General features: G+C 53.7%; 5 protein-coding genes across 5 annotated transcripts; 2 read left to right on the top strand and 3 right to left on the bottom strand.

Moving 5' to 3' along the window:
- Positions 1-507: 507 nt before the first annotated feature.
- Positions 508-2,278, bottom strand: PV08_11582 (phosphoglucomutase; the record flags this gene model as incomplete). Its single annotated transcript, XM_016385890.1, has 3 exons — positions 508-1,817; positions 1,870-2,180; positions 2,232-2,278. The coding sequence occupies 3 exons, from the start codon at positions 2,276-2,278 to the stop codon at positions 508-510; spliced, it is 1,668 nt and encodes a 555-aa protein (XP_016230834.1).
- An 872-nt stretch (positions 2,279-3,150) lies between these two features.
- PV08_11581 (uncharacterized protein) lies at positions 3,151-3,579 on the bottom strand (the record flags this gene model as incomplete). The annotated part of the gene is made up of 1 exon (XM_016385889.1): positions 3,151-3,579. The coding sequence occupies one exon, from the start codon at positions 3,577-3,579 to the stop codon at positions 3,151-3,153; it is 429 nt and encodes a 142-aa protein (XP_016230833.1).
- A 466-nt stretch (positions 3,580-4,045) lies between these two features.
- PV08_11580 (uncharacterized protein) lies at positions 4,046-5,938 on the top strand (the record flags this gene model as incomplete). Its single annotated transcript, XM_016385888.1, has 2 exons — positions 4,046-5,467; positions 5,519-5,938. The coding sequence occupies 2 exons, from the start codon at positions 4,046-4,048 to the stop codon at positions 5,936-5,938; spliced, it is 1,842 nt and encodes a 613-aa protein (XP_016230832.1).
- Positions 5,939-7,093: 1,155 nt separating this feature from the next.
- PV08_11579 (uncharacterized protein) lies at positions 7,094-8,031 on the top strand (the record flags this gene model as incomplete). The annotated part of the gene is made up of 2 exons (XM_016385887.1): positions 7,094-7,141; positions 7,303-8,031. The coding sequence occupies 2 exons, from the start codon at positions 7,094-7,096 to the stop codon at positions 8,029-8,031; spliced, it is 777 nt and encodes a 258-aa protein (XP_016230831.1).
- Positions 8,032-9,512: 1,481 nt separating this feature from the next.
- Positions 9,513-13,187, bottom strand: PV08_11578 (uncharacterized protein; the record flags this gene model as incomplete). The annotated part of the gene is made up of 3 exons (XM_016385886.1): positions 9,513-11,648; positions 11,700-11,953; positions 12,008-13,187. The coding sequence occupies 3 exons, from the start codon at positions 13,185-13,187 to the stop codon at positions 9,513-9,515; spliced, it is 3,570 nt and encodes a 1,189-aa protein (XP_016230830.1).
- Between the last annotated feature and the right edge of the window lie 669 nt (positions 13,188-13,856).

The following is a 13,856-nucleotide window of genomic DNA, read 5'->3' as shown; positions in this document are numbered from 1 at the left end:
GCCTTCGGCCGCCGGAGTCGATCTGGCCCAGTCAAGTCTAGCGGCAGAGCTTAACTCGACTATCAACTGGCCTTGACCAATCCACTCTGTCTGTCGCCAAGCACGAGGCTGTGCTACCTTGATCTCCTTCAGCAGAGTCGAGCGTGGTGGATCTGGTGCTCGTCACTCGTCAGCACTCCGTCAGCATGCTCTGAAAGCACATGAGACTGCAGCCAAGCTATCACCGGGTCTTTGAGGAGATTGAGGCAACCATGGTTCTGCACGCCGCCGTCAGCCGCCGTTATCGTCCAGGGTAACCTACCGAACGTCCAAGCACTGGTGCCATTTCTGGTTTCTGACGTGTTATCACAATCGCGGGCCATGTCCGGGGAAGAAACATCACATGCTATCACAGCTGAATCACATTTTGGTAGTTGAGGCTGCATCTATGTACGACTGGGCGAGACTCTGTGGCGGTGAGGCTGACGCCTGCAGCGGCATCTGAGGGTGAAAATGATCGGCCGACACTCAGGTCTTGACATCCGGTTCAGTTCGGCCTATAAACTTCTGAAGCTGGAGCAAGTCGAGAGCAAGATCCACGGAACCCTTGAGGTATGTCTGTGTGTCCTCTCCGACCTTGCTCTTGTCCTCCTCCAGCTTTTCGACGTAGAGACGGATGGTGGCTCCGCTACTGCCTGTACCCGACAAGCGCACCACCACTCTCGTACCGTCGTCGAACTTGAAGTAGATACCCTGGTTCTTCGACACGGAGCCATCCAGGTCAGTATACGAGAAGTTGCCGGCTTCGGTGATCTTGCGACCAGAGAGATCGGAACCGATGGTGCCCTTGTCGGCGATCTTATCCTCGAGAGACTTGATCATATCTCCCGCACCTTCACTACTAACATTCTCATAATCATACCGCGTAAAGTACACCCGTCCATACTCTTGCCAGAACTCCTTTTGGATTTCTCCAATCGATGGGAACACGCCCGTCTCCGTACCTACTCCAGCAATGATGTTCAGCCAAGCCGTGATGGCCCACACACCGTCTTTCTCTCGGATGTGGTTCGAACCGGTACCGAAAGACTCTTCACCGCAGATGGACATCTTGTTGGCGTCGAACAGAGCGCAGAAGAATTTCCATCCGGTGGGGACGACATAGAGGGACAAGTTCTGCTTCTTGGCCACCAGGTCCAAGGCCGCCGAGGTGGGGAAGGACCGAGCCAGACCGTAAACGCCCTGTTTCTTAAAGTAGGGGATGTACTTCTTGGCATAGTGGGCAATGATGGCCAGAGAGTCACCGGGCGAGACGAAGGCATTCTTGCCATAGATCATGTTTCTGTCGCCGTCGCCATCCGAGGCTGCGCCAAAGTGTATGCCCTCCTTCTCTACTCTGGCAACCAAATCATGTGCGTAGGTCAAGTTGGGATCCGGGTGACCACCGTTGAAGTCTGGGCTAGGTGAGCAGTTCTGCGTGCTGTCCGGTCCCAAACCAAGCTCTTTCTGGAATACGGCGACACCGTATGGACCTGTAACACCAGACATTCCATCGAACAAGACCTTGAAGTTGGGTTGCGCTTTAAAGAATGATCGGATGAGGTCAAAGTCAAAGATATCTTTCAGCATGGCAATGTAGTCGGCTGTGGAGTCAATGATCTCAACCTCCAGATCTCCATACTTCTTGGTGCCAATAGTAGAGATATCGATGTCTGGGATGTCCGCGATCTTGTACGAGGTAAGGGTCTTGGACTTTTCGAAGATTTTGTTCGTCACGGATTCTGGTGCTGGAGCTCCGTTGGAGAGGTTATACTTCATGCCAAAGTCGGCCTTGGGCCCTGCAATCGATCAGAACTGGGTCATTGAGCTAGCCAATTTGGTTCAACTTACCACCTGGGTTGTGACTGGCAGTCAGGAGTATGCCTCCAGTGGCCTTGCGTACCCGGATGACATGGCTGGCCGCAGGGGTACTGAGAATGCCATTCTGCCCAATCACAAGCTTCTTGACACCATATGCTGCACCGATCTTTGCAATCAACTGCACGACTTCCGGGTTCCAAAATCTCCCGTCACCGCCGATGACGAGGAAAGCACCATCCGCACCTTCGGGTATAGACAAGAGGATGGAGGTAATGAAGGATTCACTGTAGTGTGGCTGCTGAAAGACGGTGACCTTCTTACGAAGACCCGAAGTACCAGGTCTGTCGAGCGCGTCAGATATTGGCTGTTACAAGCAGAGGGTGTGGACGTACTTCTGGTCAGTGAACGACTTGAACTGGACTTCTTTGACGCTCGCCATTGTGAGGGAGTGGAGAAAGTTAGCTGGAGCAAAAACGCAGCAGTCTCCGTGTGATTGAAATACAGGACAGACTGGAGCTCAGGCGGGAAGATTGAAGGAAGACACGATGGGAAGAGAAAGTGTGCGAGCAGCTGCAGCGTGAAGCGAGCGCAGGTATTTAACGCGGGGCACAGAAAGCATGAGGGCGAAAGAAGCGACAAAGCGCATATCATGATTGCATATGATGGAATCGCAGTCAACAACGTACGTCATGTTCCGGTCATTCCAACCGAGGCGCTGATTGGCCCAGGCTGCTCAGCTAAGCACCGTCAGACCACCGCCCATCAACGAACCCAGTTCCAAAAATCTACAGCACATGCGAGCAGCACGAGTAGACTGTCCAAAGGAGTTGCATTCATCACAGTGCAGCCGCAGCTCCCGGACACTGACACCCATCTCGACGATACCATGACAAAAGCAAGGTCCTGTCCTTGGGCACCGGAGACGACCGAACCACGTTAGCCGAGACAGGAGCCTTGCCAAATCCCCAGTCCTGGCGAGTCTCCAGACAAGACACAGACAGGACCCTCATCTCTCTTTTCCCGGAAGGGGAGAATACTCCTATACTCGTGAGTGCGGCTAGGAACCTGGCAGATTTGGAAAAGCGCATGCGATCAAATACATAGAACGTGGATCGGGACAAGACATTCAGGCACGGTGTCCCAACGCTTGCTCTCAAGCATCTACATTATACCACAACTGTCTCGCATGGAGGCCGAGTGACACAGGCTGGCCCATGACTGTAGGGATATCGCCTCACATCAAGCGTTCTCGCAGGTCCGCAAGGTCAGGCAGGGGTCGCTGTCGCCGCTCTCAGTCACAATCACATGCTCTCATTTTGCGTATTGGATTGTAGAAGAGTCGATAACAATGTTCTGGGCCGTATAGCTCCCGCCTCCTCTTGATAGACATCCCGTCAGAGAAGGAGAGAAGGAGACGGGTAGCCTCGTAACGCTGGGAGCATGGGGATACTTGTAGCACTCCTTCGCGTCAGAGTGTGATCCGAGGGCCGGGAAAGCACTGGACTGTCTGCCGTCTGATCTGGGGTTAGCAGCGGGATGCTCAATTGCCATGAGCCGGTGGTCAGGGCGGGTGACGGTCCATGGACTCCTCTCGATCTCCTTCTCCGCAAAGAGGGAGCAAGTCAAGTCGCCCGTGCACACGAAGAACAGCCCATCCGCAAAGGGTTTGGCGTCGTTGTGGGCGGGCTTGGCGCTGGCTTCACGTACTTGCAGTCTGCGGTCTGCCGCCTCGTGGTGCATGGCGAGGCCTTGTTGATTTCATTTCACCACATTTCACTACATTAATTTCCTCGATATCACCCCTCTAGCCGCTCTTTGTTCACCTTACCATCACAACGACGCGTCCTTCCATCAAATCTTGTTGTTAGCGAGTTGCCCCGATCCGTCCTGGCTGCGGATGCTTTGTCTCAATCGCGAAGTCCGTCTTGCCGACAGCTCACCGTTCCCCGACTCTGCCTATCCACCTGTCCAACATTTCCTTCACCAACGTCACCGGTTTTTCATGAACACTGCCGCCTCAATCTCTGTGCCCTGAGGCTGCCTGTGGCTCTTGTCGATCAGAAAGAGACGGATACAGAAACACTCAACGCCAGTCGCTGAGCGAGTGCCTCAACTCGGAGACTCTCTCCGCATCTGCCTCTGCGCAAGTGCAGAGAGCGGAGAATCCAACATTAACTAACTCTCGTTTTGGATTGATCCTGTCACCATGCCTTGTTTCAAAGGGCTCGCGGTGAGCATACACACGCCAAATGGACCGATTCCGGAGTATTCGGTGCAAAAGGCCTCCCGCCTGTCCAGGATCAGCGCATACATCCCCGTGCCACCGGCCAAGATTCCCGATGACTCGACGACGGGCAAACCAGAACAATCTACCTTTGCGATCTCGATAACGCTCCTCATGCCCGGCCAGGAAGTTCCCTATTCCACCCCCAAAGCCACCCCCGATCATCCGAACCCAAAACCAAAGTTCGTGGGTGGTTTGCCTGGCCACACTGGCGAGCGTGGAAGCTACTCTAGCCCGGTCGTGCCTTATGTTCCTCTCACCACCTCACCGAACGAGACCATTGCTGCCTACATCTACTTCGATGGCCGGGCAAAGGAGGAGGTCGCCACACTGCTTCGAAAGGGCGAGGAAACATGGGTTAACAGTCGGTGGGTCAGCGTGCCAGAGAAAGAGGGCGGGGGCCTTGCCGAGCGAGAATTCTTGTTCCGGGAGGTAGGTCTCGAACGGTGGCTCAATGGTTTGGATCTCGACGGGAAGGATGCGGCTGCGACCATTGAGCGACGAAGACAGAAGTTGGAAAAGAAGATGGAGAAGCGGAGACGCAAGAGGAAAGATGTCACCGGTAGCGACGATGAGGCCAATGGAAGATTCACAGGATCCCGACGAAAGAGTACACTCCGATACGGTGAAAATGGCGAACTGCAAGACGTGTCGGATGATGAAGGCTCCCTGAGCGACAGCGCATCATCCGACGACGACGACGACGATCCTATCCCAGAAGCAGCGGGCCAAATCAAAGTCGCACTCTTCCGAGTATTGGCATCGGGAGAGATCAAGCGGGGAGAATACTCTCCACAATTCGATGCACATGATGACTCTGAAGAGTCCGGAACTGAAGCAGCACCAAACGGAGAAGGCAAAAGTCGGGCCGATGTTGACCACACCACAAGTTTCGCGAAGCCGAAGACGTTAGATCCCAAAACAATTTCGACACAGACCGTCACCGGTATCGATCCTACCGACAAACCATACGCCGTCTTCACATTCCTGTATCGAGGTGAACGCCAACTACAGAAGATGGGTATCCTTCCAACTCCAAAATCAGACAAAACGCCGTCAAGTGCGAAGAGACGTAGTATTGCGGTTGAACTGCCCAAGTTGGGTCCTCTCAAGAAAGAGGGTGTTGCTGGATTCTCAGGATTCCGAGATGCTGAGACGCGACGGACCCGAAAAGGCAAACGAGGTAGTGACGACGAGATGGATAGCGATAGTGAGGACGACAGTGGCATCATTGGCAAGATGGAAGACATCAATGAAGCTGAAGTCAAGCGCGAGCCCGGGCTGCTCGCCCCGGAAGATGCCGAGCGCACAGGGCAGGTTGCCGAGGGAATCCGCAAGATGAAAGTAAGAGACCCTTCCCCTTTGAAATTTCGGCATGGGCTAAGGTATCATCAGCTCAAGAGGCAGCACTCTGCGGAGCCGTTGAACAGTAACGGCGTAGCGGAAGCCCGTAAGAGCTCCAAATCCGGCAGTCCCTCAACGGCGTCAACTCCTAAAATGGGGACCGACGAGCTGGGCACCTCCCCTGGCACATCCAACTTCGTCAACGGGGTAGCACAGAGCCTAAAGTCAGAAGATGAAAGTTTCATGGTGGGAAGTCCGATGAAGAGACAACGAGCCAGTGTCGCAGAATTCGACGGTGATATTAAGGGTCGACTCATGGGAGGGGTCCCAGCATCTGCAGCTACCATTGGCGAAGCGCTTGGTTCTGCTGGCGCGCCCCAGGCCGCGAGCGACGCCTCCAATCCGTCCGGTTTGCAATTCGGCGGTGCGTTGCAGAAGTCATCGGCCACGGACGACGACGAAGAGTTGTAACGAATACAGGGGGCATTTTGTCACCAACTTGATGCACACCGGCACACGTGGACCCCACACGCTGCGTGTTCTTCGGCTGTGCCTCTGGATTCGGAATCCTGATACTGGTAATCGAATGCATCACACGGAGTTTGGAAAGCCCGGCATGCGAGCTTATCTTTACGGAAGGAGATGGCGCTCATTAATCGTGGGCCAACGCTTGTCAGATATTCACTTACAGGATGGGTATGACTGATCCACATTTATTTTGTCGAAACGAAACCAGAATCTGAAAGCGAGGAGCCTCGCGTTGCACTCCTCAAACACAGTCATAGATACAGGATGGCATGGTGCTTTTGCGGAAAAAGCATGGCAGGAGTGCAGGAGAGCGAGCACTCAGAAGGCCAAAGTGAAGTGCCTTTGGATCAGGGAGTGCTGAATGTACGAGACGAGATCCCAGATGACGAAGAAGGGAGCGATTCCAGCATCAGACTTCACTGTAACTATTTTCCACGCACTCCACGCTCGTTGCGATCGATCACGCACGGAATTCAAAGCAATACGAGAAGTCAATTGAAAAGGCATAGTCGTGCTTAGACCTCGTAGAGACACGTGAACGGTGCCTGGTGTGATGAGTGCTTCGTAGCCTGTACCTGTTGCTCGTACTGAGTAGGTACCTCTCCCTATGTACATGTATGTACCTGGTCGGAGGAGAGAAGTACGTGTGCCAAGATGCTGCATGATTGGCCGGGAACCAGCATCCTCGCACTAAACTCTTCTTGGGCTTTTGCCTCAATCGAGCTGCCCATCGTCATGTCATCATCGCCACGGTTTTCCACTGGTACGAGTCCTTAGGGTTGCGTTTGCAGTTGCTCATACATCTCGATCTTCTCACGTCCACTGATCCATTGGCCAGACGGTGCACCCTTTAACCGTTCATCGACCGGTCCATTTCCTCTCATCTGCGGAGCAGCGAATTCATCTCCTCTGATCCAGCAATGCATGCACCTGTTCCTTCATCCTGAGGTGGTTGGACATATTTCATACTTTGTCGACACTTCTGCTTTTGCCGTGTGAAGAGAGGCGACTCCTGGAGACGCGGGCACTTACCTCAGTTTACTGTATAATCGTCGAGACAGAACCCCGAGTCGTGACGCATAGTAAACCGCCGGCACAATGGCTTTGACAAGATCCACAGATCCCCTGGTATGGATCGATTGCGAGGTAGGTGCCGGATGAATGAATATCATGCTTTGGCTTATCATCATCTCCCTCTATATCCTCTCTACATGACATTGTCACCCACGCCTCTGGGATTTCCAATGTTGATCTCAAACCCACCATCTACCGCGTGCTGGTTCCAATACTAACACCATGCTGGACAGATGACGGGCCTCAACCCTGCTACAGACACCATCATGAGCATCTCATGTATCATCACGAACTCCGATCTTGCGCCACTGGACCACCAAGGATTCGACGCCGTGATCCAGCACACCCCCTTGCAACTGTCCACAATGTCCGAATGGTGCGTCCGCACTCACGGTGCCTCGGGCTTGACACAAGCATGTCTCGAATCCACCACGACGGCACCCATAGCTGCACGGGCGCTGCTCCAGTACGTCCAGCGATACATCCCCGAACCGCGCCGGGCGCTGCTGGCGGGCAACAGCGTCCACGCCGACAAGATGTTTCTCATGGTCCCTCCCTGGAACGCGATCCTCGACCATCTCCACTACCGCCTCTTCGACGTCAGCGCGACCAAGGAAATGGTCCGGCGATGGGCGTCACCAGCGATTCTGGAAACCGCACCGGTCAAGCAACTCAAGCACACGGCGCGCGAGGACATCCTCGAAAGTCTGACGGAGGCTCGATACTACAAACAACTGGTCGAGGGGATGACGACGTTGTCATCGTCGTCATCCTACGGTGTCAACGATACAACAGCAGAGCCACCTGGCCCGTCGAAGTCAAATGGCGGCGGACCTGGGAAGCCTCCTTGGACGACTGGCGCAACCACGGCCCAAGACGAATGGGACATGCAGAAGCTCAAAAACAGCCACGTCGGCGGCACAACCACCGTGTACGATGGCTTCAGGACGGACGTACCTTGATGAACCCCCCCACCCCTGGAATGGAGCAGGGGGGACATTCACTCTCATACGAATACCCGTAACGCATTCACATATTGAACTCGCTCTGAAGATTCACTTGCTGCACGCGGTTACGCCTCTCACCTCATCACCATTCAGCATCGTCAAGACACGTGGATAACAAGTACGTCCAAGTTTTGATAGCGTACGTACATACGGTTGAACGGTGTCCACAGAAGAACCTTGATGCACCCGTCTGTCTTTCTACCTTTGCGGACAACGGTATGAAAGCATGAAACGCCCGCCACTCACACGCGACATCGGCAAACCCCAATCCACCCCCCAGGTCGCCCAGGTCAGCCGCCCGCCCCCGTCTTGCCTTTCGTCATTCATTCATTCATTCGATCAATCACCACGTCGGGTCAAAATATCGACAACTGATTCAAGAAATACCTTACACGCCGCAGCATCCACAAAATGCCGCTCCTTTTCAACCCCGTACCCATTCTGACAGTACGGGAAGGGAATAATACACTGCAGACTCCGACAAACATCGTGTTCAAATACAATTCTACGGTGCGAGAAATCACCGCTTCTTGACTTCCAACCTTGGCGGTCGGTTATCACACAACCTCCGCGGGTCGTCGGGTGGGAGGAGGAGGTCAAACCCAAAATATTATCCAAGAAAGAGGAGGTAGGTAGGTACGCGTCTATGTCTGCCTTGGGTACGGATATGTCTGCGTGTGTCTCGGATGGACGGTGGACGCATTTGTTTTTTAAAAAAAAAAAATATGGCCCGGCGACTAAGTAAGTAATACAGGCAAGTTGGAAGAATGCAATCATTAGTTGACCCTTGAGAGCAAACACACCACCGGTGCCAGCAAGCACCAAGGGTCTAGCAACACGACACATATATACAATATACATACCTCGAGAAAAATTTCAAAGATTTCACAGTGTCCACATAATGCATTACTCTTCACAGCCAACATAATACAAATTCCTACTTGGTATCACGATAGCGAGTCAACGAGGGACGGAAAATGTCTTTGGATTATGGTATGCTCAAAACATACCCGCAGTTCAAACACTGCTAATACGACTGCTATTGAGTAAAACGACTCCGTAGCCTCTCGAAACAAGTAGGTAACAGGACCGTCGTATCGCATATGCCCAGTGGCCACGTGTCCCGAGCCGATCCCCAAATGCACCAGTGATGATTAACGAGACAGAAAAAGGCGGGCCTGAACTGCTGATAAACCACGCGACCTTCATGAGAAGAAGGAATGGACTCGTCGTTGTACAAACAAACACACTCACTCGCAGCCCTTGTGGTCACAACACTTGAACCCCGGTGTCAACATACAACAATCAGGTGGTAACAAGAAGCCGCCCTCTTAATTCGCTGACATGCTTCGCCGGAGTGCCAATGGAAGAGCCTGCGCATGAGCGCGTCGCTCATCGCCATGCGGCGGAGCTTTCGTCCTTGGTGGAGTCAGCCACTAGAAACTCCTGCCGGGCGGTCCGAAACTGCTTGTGCCAATGCCACCGAACGGACTGGTCTGGATATGTTGACTGTGTCCCATGACAGGACTTCCAATTTCGCCGACACTGCCTCTGTTTGGCACGGGTGCATCTTCCACGAACCTGATGACCTGTCCTCTGGTTTTGTCCATGACAACTTCGAAAGAACCCCCACCATTCTGGGGATTGCCTTCTGTGTCGCAAATGCCCAACATTTCCTCCATGGAAACATGTGGTTCACCCGGTGCCTTGATCATTTCTAGCTGTCGGAGAACTGCTTGTGCAGGGTGATAGCCGTCGGCACTAGATCCCGGAGTTTGGGACAAGTGTCGGCATGCTTGAACAAGCATTAGTCGGACGGCAATCGGCCGTGGAAAATGTGATCTGGGCATGGGTTGAGGTCCACCGCCGAGCGCACCAAATGGAGGTTGAGACCAGCCGGGGTTTGGTCGTTGCGGCGCGGGAGCTCCCCAAGTAGCAGCCGGAGATATGCCAGAATGAAACCCACCCCAGCCGTGGTTGATAGGTGCGAAAGGCTCTTGTTTGAGTTCCGAAAAGCTACCGGCAAATGGCATTCTTGTCGAAGGAGGGCCGACAGGCGCGAGACCAATTCGCGACTCAGAGTTCTCCAGGAATGGTTCATCGGAGTCATCCAGTAGTGCTTTGCTACCTAGTTGTGTCGCGAGCTGCTCCATATCAGCGTCGGGCGACCCTCGTATCGGCTTCTGCTTGTCAGGTGTTGTGCTGGAGGGCCTGGCAATGGGTCCTGGGCGTGATATCGGCGTCGGTTGCGAGCTGGTGTCTGTCGAAGGTTGTCTGGAATGGCCAACGGGCTTGGGCACTGTCTGCTGATTCGCCATGGGCGGCGCTTGTCCAGGCACTTGTGGTACAAACGGCATCTGTTGACCTGGTTGAAATGGCCTAGGAATCCCCGGTGGATACTGCATGCCGTTCATGGCGAAACGCTGTTGATTGCCCATGGGGGGGCCCTGGTAATTCGGGACCGGAGGTATCATGCCTGGCATCATTCCTTGTCCCCCCATGGCTAGGCCATTCACGCCCGCGGCCGGGATTCCATTCATATTGAAGGGATACTGTCCACGTCCGGGATTGTTCAGCGGTGATCTTGGTGCAGAAGGTTGGGGATGATGCAGCACCGGTGGTTGACCTTGGGCCTTTGGGTGCTGTCCCGGTGCTGGCGTCTGTGGCATAGCCACTGTTGCAGGCGATATAGAACTGCCGGAAACATCTGTGCTTGCTTTTTGGGATTTCGGGGACGAACCATGAGAGTACTGGCTAGGCTGTGACGGTTGCCGATTTCGAGCAGGTGTAGGCACCTTGGGAGGAACCACAGGCGTAGCAACCTGGAAATGCGGCGAGTGAATGCTTGAACCACGTGAAGGGGGATGTAGACCAGGCGGTAGGACGACAGGCTGTTGCTTTGTCGAGGGTTGATGCAGTCTGGAATCCTTCTCCGCCTTCTGTGCTGCCTCTTTCTCTTTCTTTACTTGCTCGTCCTTTGCCTTTCTCTCGTGGTCTTCTTTCGCTTTACGTTCCCGCGCCTCCTTTTCTTTCAGTTCTCGTTCCTCACGCTCCTTCTTCTTCATCTCTTCGCGTTTCAGCCGTTCTCGTTCTTTGGCTTCACGTTGTTTGCGTTCGAGTTCGAGCTGTCGTTCGCGCTGTTCCTGCTGCTTTCGGTGTTTCTCGGCCTCTTTTCGCTGTCGCTCCTCCTCGGCAGCCTTCTTTTCGGCCTCCCGCTTCTTTCTCTGCTCCTCGCGTCGTTTACGCTGATCTTGCTGGCGCTTCTCTTCAAGTTCGCGAGCCGCTGCTTCTTGCGCCGCCTTCTCAGCCTCTTTCTTTGCCCTCTCCTCATCCTTGGCCATCTTCTGCAATTTCTTCTTCTCCTTTTTCTTGGCCGCTTCTCTAGCTTTCTTGGCTTCTCGTTGACTGTCGAGACGTGACTCTTCGTCCAGTTCTTCGAGGAGCTTCTTCTGACGTTCTGCCGCCACTTTCTCTCGGTACGCCGTCAGAACGCGCTGTTCGAACATTCGAGCGGCGAAAATCTGAAACATTCGCCGGCCTTCTTCCATCCGCTGTTCTTCAGTCATCGAGTCCTAAGCAAGTTGTCAGATCTGGGCTGGTATTTAGCTAAGCGTTCAACAGACCATTTCATCTCCTTCGAAATCGTCCTCCTCCTGACTATCATAGTCCTCATCATCTTCCTCGTCGTCATAGTCATCGTCATCATCTATGGGAGGATGATTGTGACCTTGATGATAATCTCGATGAGCATATGAAGAAGGGGGGTAGTGAATTTCTTCCTCACGTTGCATGCGCCTCTCTGCCAACTGCTCCATCATGTCTATAAAATGCTTCCCATCGTTTTTCAGCAGATCATCTGCGACGGTGAGTATGCCATCTGTCGAGATTGTCAGCCTTCCTAGCCAAGACTCCAGAAGTTGTTCACTCAGACCTTTGACAGTCAGACTGTTGCCAAATTGGAAGAAATCAGGCGGGCCAGGCGGAAGGCCATGGTCGTCATAATCGTCTTCGTCACTATACGCCTCATCGTCCTCATCGTCATACTCGTCTTCATCCTCCAGGTCTTCATCGTCCTCGTCGACCTCGTGTACACGACCTCGCGAAGGATACGAGCCTGCCATGGGATGTGTGACTCTTCTGAACGGTGGGCGAGGCGGAGCCATCATCTGCGGTACGCTGGACAGGTCCGTGTTGTGGTTGGCGAATTGCTCAAGCTCCTCATAGTATGCATCGTAGAGAACCTCTAACTCTTCCTCAATTGCTGTCCGCTTCCGCCCACAGACCGAACAACTGCAGGAATGTTTCTGTTGCTCCTTCATCTTGCGCAGTACCGCCTCTTTCTCCACTTTCACCAGAGACCGACGCTCTTCTTCCCCCAGTTCCAGCCAAAATTGTTTGATATTTTCTCTTTCGGCCTGCGTTGAGGTATTCCAGATATGGTCGCTACTGGATAATTTCTGAGATGCCCGCATAGCTGCATTCGATAAGGGTGGGATGTGTGACCTCGACAGCATGGTGGAAGACCGTGATAACGATTCCGTGTCGGGTAAATGCGACTTTCCACCCTTTGACTTTTTCCGCTTACTCGTATTAAGCCAGGAGCTATCGGGCATGCCGTCCGCACCTTCAGCAAAATGCGGATCCTCGTCACCACTGTAGAAGGCTTCTTCTGGACTCCCAATATCGGCATAGGACGGATCTGAAGGATCCGGATAATCTGGTTCTTCGGTGAAGTAGCCCTTTACTGGGCCTCGCCCTTGCTTGACCGGAGGTAACTGGCCATGTGGCTTCGGGTTTGGATGAGCATCACCGTTGGGTTGTTTTTGTTCCGCGGCTCGCTTTGCTGCCTCCTTCTCCCGTCGCTTTTGCTTTTTTCGGTTCACTGCCGGTGTTGGGTTAGGCTCTCCTGCTGACTCCGTGGTATCGCCTGTCTTGGAATCGTTGTCTCCCTTGGTGGTAGGAATCTGTCCATTGATCGAGGTGGCCGAATGTGCGACAGAATCGGACTTTTGCAGTGTGGAGGGAGGTGTAGGCGCATTCTCCAGGGAGTCTTTGGAGGGCTGGGGTTTCGCGGCATGGACATGAGTTGTTGCTTTCTTCTTTGGCGGCATCGTAAAGCCCAATTCGCTCTAATTCAGGATCTGGTCAGAGGCTTCACGCCGTTGCGAGATCTGATCAGCTTGACATCTAAGGTGTCGGAGTCTTTTTGCAGCCGGCGGGGTATGACAAATCCAAGGGCTCTGAAAGTTGCCTGTCGAGAGAAAGATGGATCAGGTACACGGGACGCCAGATCCTGAGCCAGCTAGACGAGTCAGTCGAAGTGTTGTGGTGATTTGGCCAAGTGGAAGGAAGGCGGTTGTCCTGGTGCGAAGGGAAGATCGATGTCAGTTACAGGGCAGGCCAGTTTCGTGGGGCGGCGATTTGCCAAAGAGCCACTGGCCATTGTACGTACGCAGGCACAAGGGCACAGGCGCACTGGGCATAAGACTGCGCTTCAAGTCCCTGCAACAGGCTTGAGTAATTGCGTCCCAGGGCGAGTATAGTCGCCAGGAGCAGACAGCCGCTACTGTCGAGCATATGCGCTTCCCAACGGTGCTCGACTGGCGTCCTCGTACAGTACAGCCCGTAGACTGCGCTGCTGGCATTAATTAAATGCCGCCAGTTCGCTGCACCTCCAGGATCACACCCATCGCCATCACCTTTTCTTCCCCAGCTGTCCGTCTCTTCTACAACTTTCGATTCCTGCCTCGTCTTGTTCGTCGCCGTCCTAAAAATACTAC

The sequence above is a fragment of the Exophiala spinifera genome (assembly GCF_000836115.1).
Source record: "Exophiala spinifera strain CBS 89968 unplaced genomic scaffold supercont1.9, whole genome shotgun sequence".
NCBI classification, from domain to species: Eukaryota; Fungi; Ascomycota; class Eurotiomycetes; order Chaetothyriales; family Herpotrichiellaceae; genus Exophiala; species Exophiala spinifera.
This window is presented reverse-complemented; position numbering and strand designations above follow the sequence as displayed.